At 49.1% G+C, this 13,427-nt stretch overlaps 4 protein-coding genes across 4 annotated transcripts, besides 1 other annotated feature; 3 read left to right on the forward strand and 1 right to left on the reverse strand.

The window, feature by feature from the left end:
- Positions 1-279: 279 nt before the first annotated feature.
- UA08_02494 (hypothetical protein) lies at positions 280-1,826 on the forward strand (the record flags this gene model as incomplete). The annotated part of the gene is made up of 3 exons (XM_020264542.1): positions 280-426; positions 482-783; positions 878-1,826. The coding sequence occupies 3 exons, from the start codon at positions 280-282 to the stop codon at positions 1,824-1,826; spliced, it is 1,398 nt and encodes a 465-aa protein (XP_020122404.1).
- A 149-nt stretch (positions 1,827-1,975) lies between these two features.
- UA08_02495 (hypothetical protein) lies at positions 1,976-5,613 on the reverse strand (the record flags this gene model as incomplete). The annotated part of the gene is made up of 5 exons (XM_020264543.1): positions 1,976-3,194; positions 3,252-4,031; positions 4,330-5,056; positions 5,134-5,308; positions 5,383-5,613. 5 exons carry the CDS (start codon positions 5,611-5,613, stop codon positions 1,976-1,978), a joined length of 3,132 nt encoding a protein of 1,043 aa, XP_020122405.1.
- Positions 2,472-2,527: a repeat region (Identified by RepeatMasker using a combination of RepBase library and repeat library created with RepeatScout).
- A 1,408-nt stretch (positions 5,614-7,021) lies between the features above and the next one.
- UA08_02496 (hypothetical protein) lies at positions 7,022-8,993 on the forward strand (the record flags this gene model as incomplete). Its single annotated transcript, XM_020264544.1, has 5 exons — positions 7,022-7,273; positions 7,390-7,470; positions 7,536-7,638; positions 7,858-8,490; positions 8,566-8,993. The coding sequence occupies 5 exons, from the start codon at positions 7,022-7,024 to the stop codon at positions 8,991-8,993; spliced, it is 1,497 nt and encodes a 498-aa protein (XP_020122406.1).
- A 405-nt stretch (positions 8,994-9,398) lies between these two features.
- UA08_02497 (hypothetical protein) lies at positions 9,399-10,848 on the forward strand (the record flags this gene model as incomplete). Its single annotated transcript, XM_020264545.1, has 2 exons — positions 9,399-9,488; positions 9,544-10,848. 2 exons carry the CDS (start codon positions 9,399-9,401, stop codon positions 10,846-10,848), a joined length of 1,395 nt encoding a protein of 464 aa, XP_020122407.1.
- Positions 10,849-13,427: the final 2,579 nt, after the last annotated feature.

Genomic DNA, 13,427 nt, shown 5'->3' on the forward strand with positions numbered 1-13,427 from the left:
AGCAAATATGCAGTTCTGTATACATCGGATAATCGCCGCGAAAAGTAATATCCGACAGTCGGACCTTCTCCAGATAGCGGGGAGCGGCTTCAAAGCCGACAACGACAACAAATGAATAATCGTCAATTAGTCTAAAGAAGCTTGGGACTAGCTGCTGTGTGTATGTGTATATATATCCACATGCCCTCTCAGCTGCTCTACATTCTCATTCCATTGGCCGATTCAACACGGACATTTCGATACATAGTTCCAAGGCTACAGACTGCATAGACATACCACATGGCCACGCATCATCTCGCCTCCTGGGCTCACAATCTGCTCTACTCAGATCTGCCGCAGGATGTTGTGCGTGCTGCTATAAAGACGTTCTACAACTGGGCTGGTTGTGCAGTGGGTGGGAGTGACCATCCAGCTGCAACGATTGCTGTATATCCCCAATACCTAATCCATGGATAGCATATGTACTGATATAAGAAACCAGCGCTCAACACTAACACCCTTCTTCGGACAACCTACTGCATCCCTCCTGGGCACATCATATTCTGTGGACGCTCAACATGCCGCGCTCCTGAATGGCATTGCGTCGCATGTCCATGACTACGACGACACGCACCTCGACACCATCATCCACCCGGCCGGCCCCGTAGCCAGCGCCCTTCTTGCAGTCGCGCAGTGGAAAGGCGGGTTTTCCGGCAAGGAATTCCTTCTGGCTCTGATCGTGGGCATCGAGGCGGAGTGCAAACTCGGCTTGTCGGTGTGGCCGGAGCATTATGATGTTGGATGGTAAGTTAGCTTCTTCTTCTTCTTCTTCTTCTTCTTCTTCTTCTTCTTCTTCTTCTTTACCTTCGGAGCAAGGAGTTCTAGCTAAGACGAATAGGCACATCACGTCCACCACCGGGTCCATCGGTGCCGCAGTCGCAGTCTCCAAGCTGCTCGGCCTATCTATCCAGCAGACATCCCACGCCATCGGAATTGCCGCGACACAGGTGACCGGCCTACGCGAGATGTTCGGCGCACACACCAAATCATTCCACCCCGGCCGAGCCGCGCAAAACGGGCTAATGGCTGCCATCATGGCGCAAGGTGGGTATACGAGCAGCCTGCAGGCCCTCGAGGCCAAGCGCGGATGGGCCAATGTGATCGGCGCGACAAAGCCCGATGTCCAGGCCAATATGGACAAGTGGTTGGGTATTGCTCAGGAGACTCACGGAGTCGGGCTCCCCGTTGGAGCTGCAACTGGCCGGTGGGAGATTCTGCGGAATAGTTTCAAGCCGTTTCCCTGCGGTATTGTGATTCACCCGGTGATCGACGCATGTTCTAGGCTGCATGTCGAGTTGGAGGCGCGGGGGTTGGCGGTTGGTGATATCCAATCGGTGCATGCTACGGTGCACCCGCTAGTGCTCGAGTTGACCGGAAAGGCGAAACCGAGGGATGGGCTGGAGGGGAAATTCAGCTTCTATCATGGAGGCGCTATTGGGCTTTTGTATGGAAAGGGAACTCCGGCGCAGTATGAGGATGCGGTTGTGCAGGATCCAGAGGTGATTGCCACTCGGGATCGAATTCGGGGCACGGCTGATAGCAGTCTTGCGGCGGATGAAGCTCGTGTTGTCCTGACGATGAATGATGGGGAGGTTCTTCAGAGCCATGTTTTGCATGCTGTGGGTAGCTTGGAGGTTCCGATGGGTGATGAGGCGCTGGAGGCGAAGTTTATAGATCAGTGCTCGTCCGTTTTAGGGGATGGTGTGCACGCTGCGAGTCAGGCGTGCTGGGCAATTGTGGAGGCTGAAGATGTTGCTAGTATTTCTAAGGCGCTTTGTACTTGTTAAAGTGAAAGACAGAATATCTAGTGAAAAAGATGCAATGTCTATAGCTTTTCATCCGAGTAGGGACTATAATACACAGGTCAAACTTCTAATAACATGACCGACAGATAGAATAGAATAGAATACATTTAATCCGAGGAGGAAAATGATCTTCATCCCTGGAAAAGATCCTGATCTAATTCCACACCCATATCCTTCGCCATAACCTTCATTTGCTTCTCAATATCATCCTCCATACCGCCGCCCAGGCCTAGCATCTGTCGAATCTTGGTGAAATAAAAGACCACATCCGACGTAAACAAGACGAGGCGGAACACTACATGTCCTGCATAATTGCGAATCCTCTCTGACAGAGGCATATCTGGCGACTCCGCAAGAGCACGCGATGCCCACGTCGCGGTAATCTTGAGACGGTTGACGGGCGAGCCCAGGAACTGGTTATTCCCCTGTACGATTCTCAGGTTACGTCCAATGAAAATCAGCTCTCGGGGCCATTTAGTCTCGTCGCCGAGAATCTCCCGGATGGCCTTTCGCGCGGCTTGTTGCATCTCGTAGCTCCGGTTTTGTCGCTCTTCTTTAGACAGCTTTTCAAGGCCCTTTTGTGTCGATAGATTGCCGCCCCGGTAGGGTCGCATTAAGGTCGCGGACGCAAAGATGTCTGGATTATTGACACCCCACTGGCCAACGACGTCCTTCAAGGTTTTATTGTCTAACGTCAAGAGCGCTTTCCAGAAAGTCGCGTATTGGCGTCTGAACTTGGGAGTCATCTGGATATAGAGGCCATGATCGATGAGAACTATTTCCGGCTTGCCATTGGGCTTCCGCCTGACAAAGATGTTGCCAGGATGAGGGTCGCAATGCACCCAGCCCCAGAGGAACATCTGAGCGGAAAACAGGTCTACCATGGTTGTCATCACGTCCTTCAAAGAGAGGCCAAGGCCCCCCCTCTCCTTCCAGCCCTTCCAGTGCGTACGTTCGGGTTTGATTTTCAGTGAAGCAACGCTTTTCCTAGCAAGTTCTTCGCGGCTTGGAAGTTTTTTATCTGGAGGGTCCAATGGTGTACCGTGCGACCCTGGGCTGCCCTCATGCCAACCGCCTTTCCATGGACGAGTGAGGGCCTCCTTATCCCATAGACGGACGCCTTCAATCCACTCCGCGGTCATCACTCGCTTTGAGCTGAGTTCGTGATACACTTTAGGGATATAGACTCTGTTTCGTAACCGTGGCTCATTTGCCACAAACTCGGCCATCTGCTCGCCGTTTTTCGCTTCGTTCTCAAAGTCGGTCTCGAGGAACAGTCGTTCGCTGACAAACGGGACCAAATTGTAGAATGGAATATCGAACCACTTGCTATAGATATACGAGACAATTCTGATTTTTTTTGTGGTTAGCATAGACTCTATACGCACCTGCAAGAACACAACTCACTTGAAAGCCCACAAATCCCACTCGACCTGTGCCGCGATTTCTCTCTTCTGAATCTTGATAGCAACTTCCCGGCCATCCGCCAAACGAGCCCAATGCACCTGCGCAACACTCGCGCTCGCCCTGGCTTTCCTCTCCATCACACCCTTGGTGGGATCGCCCGTAAACGAAACGCCAAAGACATCTTCCACGGACTTCCCAAAATCTTCCTTGATGACTTTCTCGACATCCTTCCAGCTATTCTGAGGCGCGTCGTCAAACATGCGGGAGAACATCTTCTGGAACTCAGGCGGGAGTATGGCGGACTGCATTGCAATAGCCTGTCCGATCTTGAGGTACAATCCGCCATTGTGACGTAAGAGGTCCGAGAGACGCTCTGCGTTGCGCTGATGGACGGCTGCAATGGAGGCGGCGAAGGGAGGATTGGGGCGAAAATTTATCTTGTAGTCCACGGCAACCAGTAAGCCCAGCCCGAAGGTGCGCGTGGTGCGTGTGAGCGACGAGGCATAGAACTGCCTGTCAACGACGAAGATGGCGCCGGTGGCGAGCGAGACGTAGAAAAGGCGCCGGAGCCATTTCCGCGTGCGCGGGTATGTCTTTGCGGGCGTTGCTTTGCCCAGTGAGCTCGGTGAGGGAGGCACCAGGGGTCTGAATTCGTGAGGATGCACGAATCTGCGTTGGCGAAGCTGCGTGAAGGTTGGCTGGCGGGGGCAGCGAGCGAAGCGCCACAGCGAGGGCGCGCGGGCCGGGGCAGCGGCCATGGCGGGTTGTCTTTTCAAATACCTATACTCTAAGCGAAGGAGAAAGGTGACAAAAGAAGAACGGATGCCATGTGCCGCTGGGGGAGGGCGGCCAAGGCGTTGTACGAGAAGGAGAAGAAGAAGTAAAAGTTAAAGTCGGAGATGTTGACTGCTCTCCCACGCCGCGCCGGGCGGTTTGGCCTGCCGGAGAGCCGCCCGCTTAACTCCGGCCTGTTTACTCCTCTAACTACAACTCAAGTTAACTAATTGGTTACTTGAGCTTGGTGAATAACTACATACATGAATACACGGCGGAAAAGAAAAATGCCTAGAAAACACACTTCGTCCCAACAGTGCACGGCACAAGGCGGCCGGGCATATGCTGCTCAATCGCGAACTTCGCGCGCCACCCAGTACAATGTCCCGGCATCAACACGGCTGGGTCGAGGGTCTTGAGATCCTTGACTGTGGGCTCTATCTGCTTGGAGTCGTGCGGCGTGGCTAGATGGTATCCGCCGACAACGGCGTGAAGGGGCACTTTCGTCTCGCCGCCGTTGTTTAGGAGCTTGAGAGCATGTCTGGAGGTGTTGACAACGCCTGCGTGGCTGCAGCCCGTGAAGAGGACTATGCCTTTTCCTGTTGGGTGTCTCGTCAGTTTTGGGCTTCCTGCTGTAGAGAGAGATACTGAAATGTAGATACCTTTCAAGTTGCACGCCAAAAACCGCTCATCGGCAATCTTCTCGTCAGAAAACCAGTCTCCGTCGGCCTTGTCATATCGCATGCCGAATTTCACGCCGTGCTCATATGAGGTCTCTCGCGGGATCTCGCCGGAGATGAGAAACATGTCCTCGAGAACGGTATGAGCCTCGTCGTTTAGGCTCAGTGTTGCTCCAAGGTCGGTGATTTCCTCGAAACACGGGTCGGCTTCCAGAGAAATAATCTTGTCACCCATCAAGAAGCCGCGATAGTCTGGACGAGACGGGTGCAAGTCTACAGTCACGTTGCCTCCCTTCCCAGCTTTGTCCTGCTTTGCTTGATTGATCGTCTTGATGGCTTTTAACATGCCTCCTGTACCGTTTTGTTAGTAGTAGTAGTAGTAGTAGTAGTGGTAGTAAGACGAGGGACAACTAGAGATCGATAGATACCGGAATGATCCCGATGCCAGTGAGACAGCATAATCAAATCAACCTGCGCCACGTCTGCTTTGAGTCGATTTGCATTTCTTTCCCAGACATCCTCTTCAGGGCCGGTGTCAAAGAGGACTGTACGCTTGACATCCCCGCGAGTTGCCGTCTGTTCCCCGCCGATGGAAGTAAGCCACTTTTTTCCCCTTTACAAATTTGAAGCACAGAAAGAGAAAGAAGAAAAAAAAAAAAGAGAGGTGGGAGACGTACTACCATAATAGACAATCCATGTGCCGAACAGCACAGATGATCCATGCGCAGCTCCTTGACTGCGTCGCCGCGAGAGCCGGGCTGCAGACGGGGTGCAGACATGGCAACATGGCCCATTGATCCGCCGGTCATCTGCACGGTGTCCGGGGCTGCGGGCGAGATGGGGTCGAGCTCATTGTCGATGATGACTTGGATGTCGAGAGAGTCGACTTCTTGGACCAGAGATGCCATTTTTTTTTTCTGCTGCGTGGTTGACAGGATGCGATTGAGTTCGGCGGCTGAGGCGAGTTATATAGGATGATGTAACTGCCTACCTAGGTAACTAGTCAACTAACTACATGTAACTATCGTTATCTTCTGCCAACATCACTTCGCACGCCGCCTCGCTCCAACAGCTACTCACAGCTCTGAATCCGCCCTGGTGTTGGTTGGCTTCGCTTTTCACTCAGCTTGGACTATATTTTTAGTCGTGTTCAGCACTCAGCCGCTGCACCAGGGCCCACTATGTTTGTACATATCTGCTATCTCCGTTACTTCCATATAACTCTGGTACATATCGTATTTCCATGGACATAAATCTCTTGTTGCGTTGCAGAAGTCCCGGGCTTTGACGAGAGAAACATAGAATCGGGAATACCCTAACAGGAATGACCCAGCCTCATTCAAGCCTTGCAGGTGCAGACGCTCTGGTGAGAGCCAAGGAATACCTGAAATACCTCTCAGATGCACTCGGCTGCTCGCTGAATAGATCCAATGAGAAGCACGTCTATACGTGCATGCATCGTGTAACGTTTTCTTACAGTTGGCAGTCAAAGAATCTGTGATCTATGGAACACTCGAATCCCAGAAAGAGGAACATTCCTGGAATTTGTCATGACGCCCGAAAGGAATCTCAGCATTCCAAATGCCGGTAAGGCTGGTTCCGGGTGAGCAACAGATGTGTATGGCCCCCGGGGAGTATATCTAGCGGATATCATATGGAAAATGCCGTCATTTTCTTTGCATTGCATTGAATTTCTTTCCTTTTCTTTTCTTTTTCCTTCTTTCTTTGTTCTTCTTTTGCTTCTTTGTTTTTTTTTTTCAATTTTCTACAGTTCTCATTCGAGGTAACTACTTCGTAGCCGAAGCCGAGTTCAAAGAACTCCCTCTCCTTCTTTTTGGTTTTTTTTTTTTTTTTTGGCAGGCAAATTGAAGTGAAATAATAAAAAATAGAGGTGTCTCTTTTTCCGAGTGATCTCCCTTCTAAGCGACATTCCGGTCTAAGCGAGATGCCCCAAGCTTCAATGAGATTGGAGCTGTATGCAAGCTATATGCATGCACGTACTGATTTTCCCGCTTTGGGCCAATCATGATGCTTTGGGGGACTGTGCTGCCGTCTTGCAAGATCCAAGATCCCGGACACACACACACACACACACACACACACACACAGAGAGAGAGAGAGAGAGAGAGAGAGAGAGAGATAAGAGAGACACTGACGACTGATGTGGTGGTATCAATAGTGTCTTTCTGTTTGATACGTAAATAAAAGGACAGCGCCGAGAGCGGTACCGGTTCTGGGTTGGCTCGCTCCTGTTAAAAGGAGGAGCAGGTGCCATCATCATCTTCCTCTTCTTCCCTCTTTCTCCTTCATAACAACATGATGCTGGATCCGGGACTGAATCCGGTTGTCAACATGCTTAGCCTCGAGTTCTTGTTGACTTCAAAAGTCGTCCTCGCCCCCAGTGTAGCAGCGATCATACTGCTCGCACTGCTGGCACAATGGGCGGTGCGGACATACAAACTACGGAAATTGCCCATCTTCAACAGGGTCGGCTGGTTCAATAGGTCCAAGGCGAAGGATAACTGGCGCTGGAATGCCAGACAATTACTCTTCGACGGATTTAGTAAAGTACGTTCGTTGCCTTGTTTGTTTCAGAGAGAGGGGCGGTTGGACATTTCAGAAGTTAACCGGGGTGAGGGAGGGATCAGTCTCCAAAGGGTTACATGGTAGATACCGATTTGCAGCGTGTCATGATACTATCTCCCGAGTATGCAAATGAAATTCGTGGCGATCATCATCTGAGCTTTTTGCGAAACAATGACAAGGTCGGTAGAAGCTCGCCGCTGCTTAGGTTGGAAGAGAATATTTGTTGCTGATTGTTGGATAATAGGAGTTTCTGGGTCAACTTCCTGGATTCGAGATATTCAAGTACGATGGAAAGACGTCTACTTTGGTCGCCGACGTGGTGCGGACCAAGCTAACACAAGCCTTGGGTGAGCAGTCGAGCATAAGCAGCAAGATTGTTGAATTGTATCGACTGATTTTGGTATTTTTTTTTTTCTTTTTCTGCTCCAATAGGGTTGGTCACGCAAGATATTTCAGACGAGATGAAAGAGGTCCTGCATGAGCAGTGGACGGAAGAAACTGGTTAGGAGAAATACCTGACAAAAGGCATACCCCGAAGCATTTGAATGCAGCTAACGATTATACAGGATGGCACGCAATACCGCTCAAAACCACTCTCCTTGAAGTCGTCGCTCGTGTGTCATCGCGGGTGTTTCTGGGACCTGAGCTGTGCCGAAACCCAGACTGGTTGCGCATTACTATCGACTACACGGTCAACGTATTCATGGCCATGTCAGCTGTGAAACGCTACCCCAAGTGCACGCATCGTATCGTTCATTGGTTTCTGCCTGAGACGCGCAAGCTTCGGGCCCAGAGCGCCGAGGCACAGCGTATCATTCAGCCGGTAATTGACCAGCGAGCCAGGGAGCTCGCAGCAACCAAGAGTCATAACAAGAATAACGCAAAATTTATGGACGACTGGTCGTCGCCGCGTAAACACTCTGACGCAGTGCAGTGGATGGAAGAGTTGTCCATGGGTAAACCGTACGATGCTGCTGTGGCTCAACTCGGTCTTTCGATGGCGGCTATTCATACCACAACCGATTTGTTGACGCAGGTTCTTTACGATCTTTGTCAACACCCCGAGCTCATCCAGCCGCTGCGTGAAGAGATCATTGCTGTGCTGCAGGAAGGAGGGTGGAAGAGGACCGCGCTTTACAAGCTGAAACTCATGGACAGCGTGCTGAAAGAAAGCCAACGCTTGAAGCCCGCTTCAATGGGTATGTCATGTCCCCCCTTCTTTTTTTTTATCGAGCTTCCAGACAGCAAGTTAGATAACTAACAAATCAATATAGTATCCATGAGGCGCTTCGCCACCGACGACGTCTCGCTCAAAGACGGCCTCGTCATCCCCAAGGGCAGCCTGCTCGGGGTCTCAGCACACTGGAGCTGGGACAAATCCGTCTTCTCCGACCCGGACCAATATGACGGCTACCGGTTTTTCAACTTGGCTCAAAACCCTGAGACGGAGAAGATGTCCCAGTTCGTCTCCACGAGCCCCCAGCATCTCGCTTTCGGGCATGGCAGGCATGCCTGTCCCGGGAGATTTTTTGCTGCTAATGAAATGAAGATTGTTCTTGCGCATATCTTGCTCAAGTACGATTTCGCATTAGTCGAAGGCGCGCCAAAGCCCAAGGTTTCTCTTCTTGGGTGGATGATGTCGTCGGATGCGCAGGCACAGCTTTTGATTAAAAGGCGGAGGGAGGAGATTTGTGTTGATTGACGAATTTTCCTTGCTCTTTGTCACTTGATCCTGTATTTATTCCAGATTCAAATTTGTGTCATAGGAGAGTGATGATCCACATGAGTTTATGATGAATGAAAAAGTTGATGCATGAAGACTACATAAAAACGATTGATCTAAAAAATGCCCCCATAAGCCACGTGACCGCATCGGGATCATAAAATACTAATCCGACTGTGCAAGTCAAGACTCAGCAACGCATTGATCATGAATCTTCGATCCATCAGACTCCATGTTCAATTTGCTCGTTCCATCTGCAAATTTCGATGATGCCTCCCTGAGAGGTCAACATCCTCGAGCTTGCGACTTTTTCTCAGCTGCCAGCTACCGTCAGCGGTAGTATCGTAGACCAGGACGGACACAATACAGATCATAATCATAACGATGGAAACTAAGCAACCTGCCAAAGAGACACGGCGCTTCCATCGAAAGTCGAGAAACGGGTGCATGCAATGCAAAAAGCGCCATGTCAAGGTATGTCTTTGTTCTCTCTGGTCTATCTACTTGCTCGATATTGACTGATATCTAGTGTGACGAGAACAAGCCTTGCTGTGGCAATTGCGCGCAAACAAATCGCACCTGCAGCTTCCTGCGTATGATGCCCAGCATTCCAACAGCATTAGCTACTACTGCTGCCTTTCCAGCGACGTTCTCAAGAAGCTCAGGGCCCCCAACGCCAACATCTGCAAATTCATGCCCAGCGGCAGCTAGCATTGCAGCTCCTGCAGTGCCATTCGACGCAGGCGCAAGACTTTTCACTAGTTACTCACAAACACCCGAATTCAGTCTAGCCGATCTCTCAATGCTGCACCACTTCACCGCTAACACCTGCCCCAGTTTGACGTCCAGCCCGGACGTCCAGCATCTTTGGGCAACGACAGTAGTACAAATGGCCCTGCAGCATCGTTTCCTGCTCCACGGTGTACTAGCCCTTTCAGCCTTGCAGGGAGCCTATACCGCCAGACCTGAAGATATCAATAATAGCCGCCAGCTCGTCGAGTATGCAACCAGACACCAGGCCATCTCGCTAAGCTTATATCAGCATGCGCTTGCGAACCCGACGCCGGGACAACATGATGCTCTGTTTGTGTTGTCTGTGGTGATATTCATGCTAGCCATTGCGACTTTGCGCGATGAAAACCCACAAACTGGCGCGGGGGATATCAACCTGGACTTCAAATGGATACGCCTAGCTCGTGGAATTCTAGTTGTCAGCCAGGATCATTTTGAGGAAATAGTCCGTGGACCTTTGTCCGTCTTGATGAAGGACAATATCCCTCTACACCCTGAACAAGGCGAGGAAGAAGCATTGCCATATGATTTGCAGAATTTGCATATGTTATGGCGAAGCGAAGATTTATCTGTGCCCTCGCCGGGTGCGGGCTCAGGGATGTTTCCATTTCCACGATACGAAACGCGCATAATATCCAAGACAGATCGACAAGCGTACGAAGAGGCATACAAGGCTTTAATCCTTACCCGTTCGCGCGTGCACGAGGCTGTACGCAGTCTACAACTCGATGCAGAGTCGGCAACAACAGACCATCCTCTACCTATGGCAATTAATGCCCGTATTCATGACCGCATACGGGCCGAAACCTTCACGTGGGTTCTCCGCGTACCGGAGCATTATATCGAGCTACTCGAGCAGCATCATCCTATTGCACTAATAATCCTCACCCATTATGCGGCACTCTTGTGCGGAGACCGCCAGTCATGGTGGTCCGTTCCCAGTGCACGTGCGATCATCTCGCGGGTTTGGGGATTTTTGGACGACAAGTCGAGACAGTGGATTGAAAGCCCGATGGCGGATGTCCGACGTGCAGACGGTTAGCATCTGCCCATTGCTGCTATGGCCCATATAGCTAGCTCACTTTCATCTTACAACTTGAGGTTACATCAATCCGAGTTGACCGACTTGAAAAAATTTTTTCAACTCGATACGTGAATTTGGGCTTTCAGCAAACTTTACGAATCTGCTCCTGAAAGGACCTTTCAGTCCATTCGTTATAAGATTTTAGGACTTCATACTAGGGCTCGACGGAGTATCGACTCCACCCACGATTCACAACCACCGAACCGATTGACGTGCGCAATATCATTCGGAATCGCTGCAAGATCTGTTCGTGCAGAGACTCTCGAACTACTCTGCCTGCCATCATAGCAGATGAACGAAGACAGCGCTTGCCTACGTAGTAGACATAGAGGGGCTCGATGCAAGTTTTTACGAATCCTTTCGCCTACTTTTTGGGGCGCTCGATATATGTATATATTATACTATAATAAAAACACACGTATATATCACTCATGAGCCGGAGCCATGACCAACGATGTTCATGCATTAGCTCGTTAACTACGTGGGTTGTCAGCATGTATTTCCCGGCGATCCCGACTCAACTGCTGGTGGATATGCCATATAGATCAGATACCTTTTTTTCGAGATTGAAAAATCCGTCAATAAATATATAATGTCCTCTGATATTCAATTCCGTATAGTTGTTTATCATATGCTTAAACTCAAAGAGACTTCCAAGCAGTTGCTTTGCTGCATGATCCCAAGATCGACTCGATTACAATAGTAATGATCTTAAAACAAGAGGCTTATATGATTGTTTTTTCTGCTAAAATAAACTAATTTCTAGGTTCTCCCAAGTAAATAACCTACAAACCATATTGAAATATATAAATCTAGCAGGATATAATAAAGTCGGAGTGCGCCGGGATTGGGCATAAACGCCAACACTAATGCACCCGATCTGACAGTCTGACAGTGTGAAAAGTTAAAGGGGAGAATTAGAGTATATTAATTGCGCTATAATAAGCAGGTCAATCATTTATACTTTTCCTTGAGTTGTCTGGTCAGGACTTTTCTTGGCCATTGAAGGATTTCATTTTCGTGTTGTCGTTATATTGGGCAATGCGAAATGCAACACGCCATAACACGCCACATTACGCGTTCTTAGTGCTTCATTGCATTGCTACTTAGAAGGAAGAAAATTGAGGATTGTTTTATGTATTGGGAAACTTGGCTGATACTATAATATTCAAAATTTCTGATATAGGGACCTGTCTCATTCTAAAGCAAAATTGCCAGTGATTAATTCAAAGTGATCGTCGAATGTGCATCTAGTTCTACTTTGATGGGTAAACTATGCATTCACCAGGATGATTAGAATATTACTTAATTAGAGTAAGATTATAGGCTGGATCTGACTTTTTTTTTTCGGTTCCCAGTTACGTAGCTAGGTAGTATGTACTACAAAGAAAGAACTCTAGAACGACTCGTTTGGACGACTGGCATGTAAGTAAAGGTGGATCTTGGGGCCTGGACTAGGCCATTTCCTAGTGCTGATCGATTCAGCCTTCGTTTTAGTATGGATGTTGCTTAGAACTACGTAGCACGTACATGATGTCCTTCGAGTATACCCATACAGCCAGCCCCATGAGCAAACAAGCCGAACAATCATATGAAATTCACTCCTCCAATGGAATCATTCAAGGCGAAAGGTAAAAAATTCTCCGAGTGTATGAAAAATCTGAAATGGAAAAAAAGGACTAGAACGAGGGGCCAAATTCGATTGTAACCCTAATCCCGCCTGCGACGGAACTAGTAACTATAACTATGGACAAAAGTTACCGCGTACGACAGCCAGATTTTCTAGTTGAAACGACTTCAATCTTGATTGTGAAAATGCGTTAGTTTGTCCTTGATAATACTTGCCGAGAAATGGCTATAGAGTTGACTATTTACGTGCTTACTACTGTGATATAGCCCGGTATATCCGTTTGTGATGGGTTTTGGAGAATCCGCGAATTGGATGCTACGTGGGTCAATTTTCTAGACCTTAAAGGATAAACGAACCAACTTAAGTCCAGCTCTTATAACTTATTGTACTACAGACAGGGTAGCCGGCCTGCATGCAGTGCATGGCAGTGCATGCCCCAGCGCCTGGCCAATTAGCATAACTGCGTACCTGGCAGCGTAAATTCAAGCATAACGAGATACGTGGTGTAACCAGTTAGACAGGCTCTTCTTGTTAGACCAGATACTATAAGTACTCGACTATTGAAACGGTTGGCTTTAATCTGGCATTCTTGGATTATCTATCGGGGCTGTATCTAGGTACTAACCATATAGTCAGTGATCAATGCATAGGTACAGAGCATTCTTGTAATTAAGCTAGTGGGCTAACTTAGTACGTCTCCATCAGTATACTATTGTTCCTTGATTCCAACGTTACAAGGTGCATGTCAGCCAGCTCCGGTTAGCGCTGAACTTTTTTTTTTTTCTTCTTTTTTCCATCAAGCATTGCGCCCCGTGTGTTGAGGTCTTTGTATACGACAACCCCATTTTGTTCTTTTGTCTATATTCCTTTCTGCGGAGGCTGTTCTGTTCTGTTTGCTCCTTGGATG

This window comes from Talaromyces atroroseus (genome assembly GCF_001907595.1).
Source record: "Talaromyces atroroseus strain IBT 11181 chromosome Unknown scaffold_2, whole genome shotgun sequence".
NCBI lineage: Eukaryota > Fungi > Ascomycota > Eurotiomycetes > Eurotiales > Trichocomaceae > Talaromyces > Talaromyces atroroseus.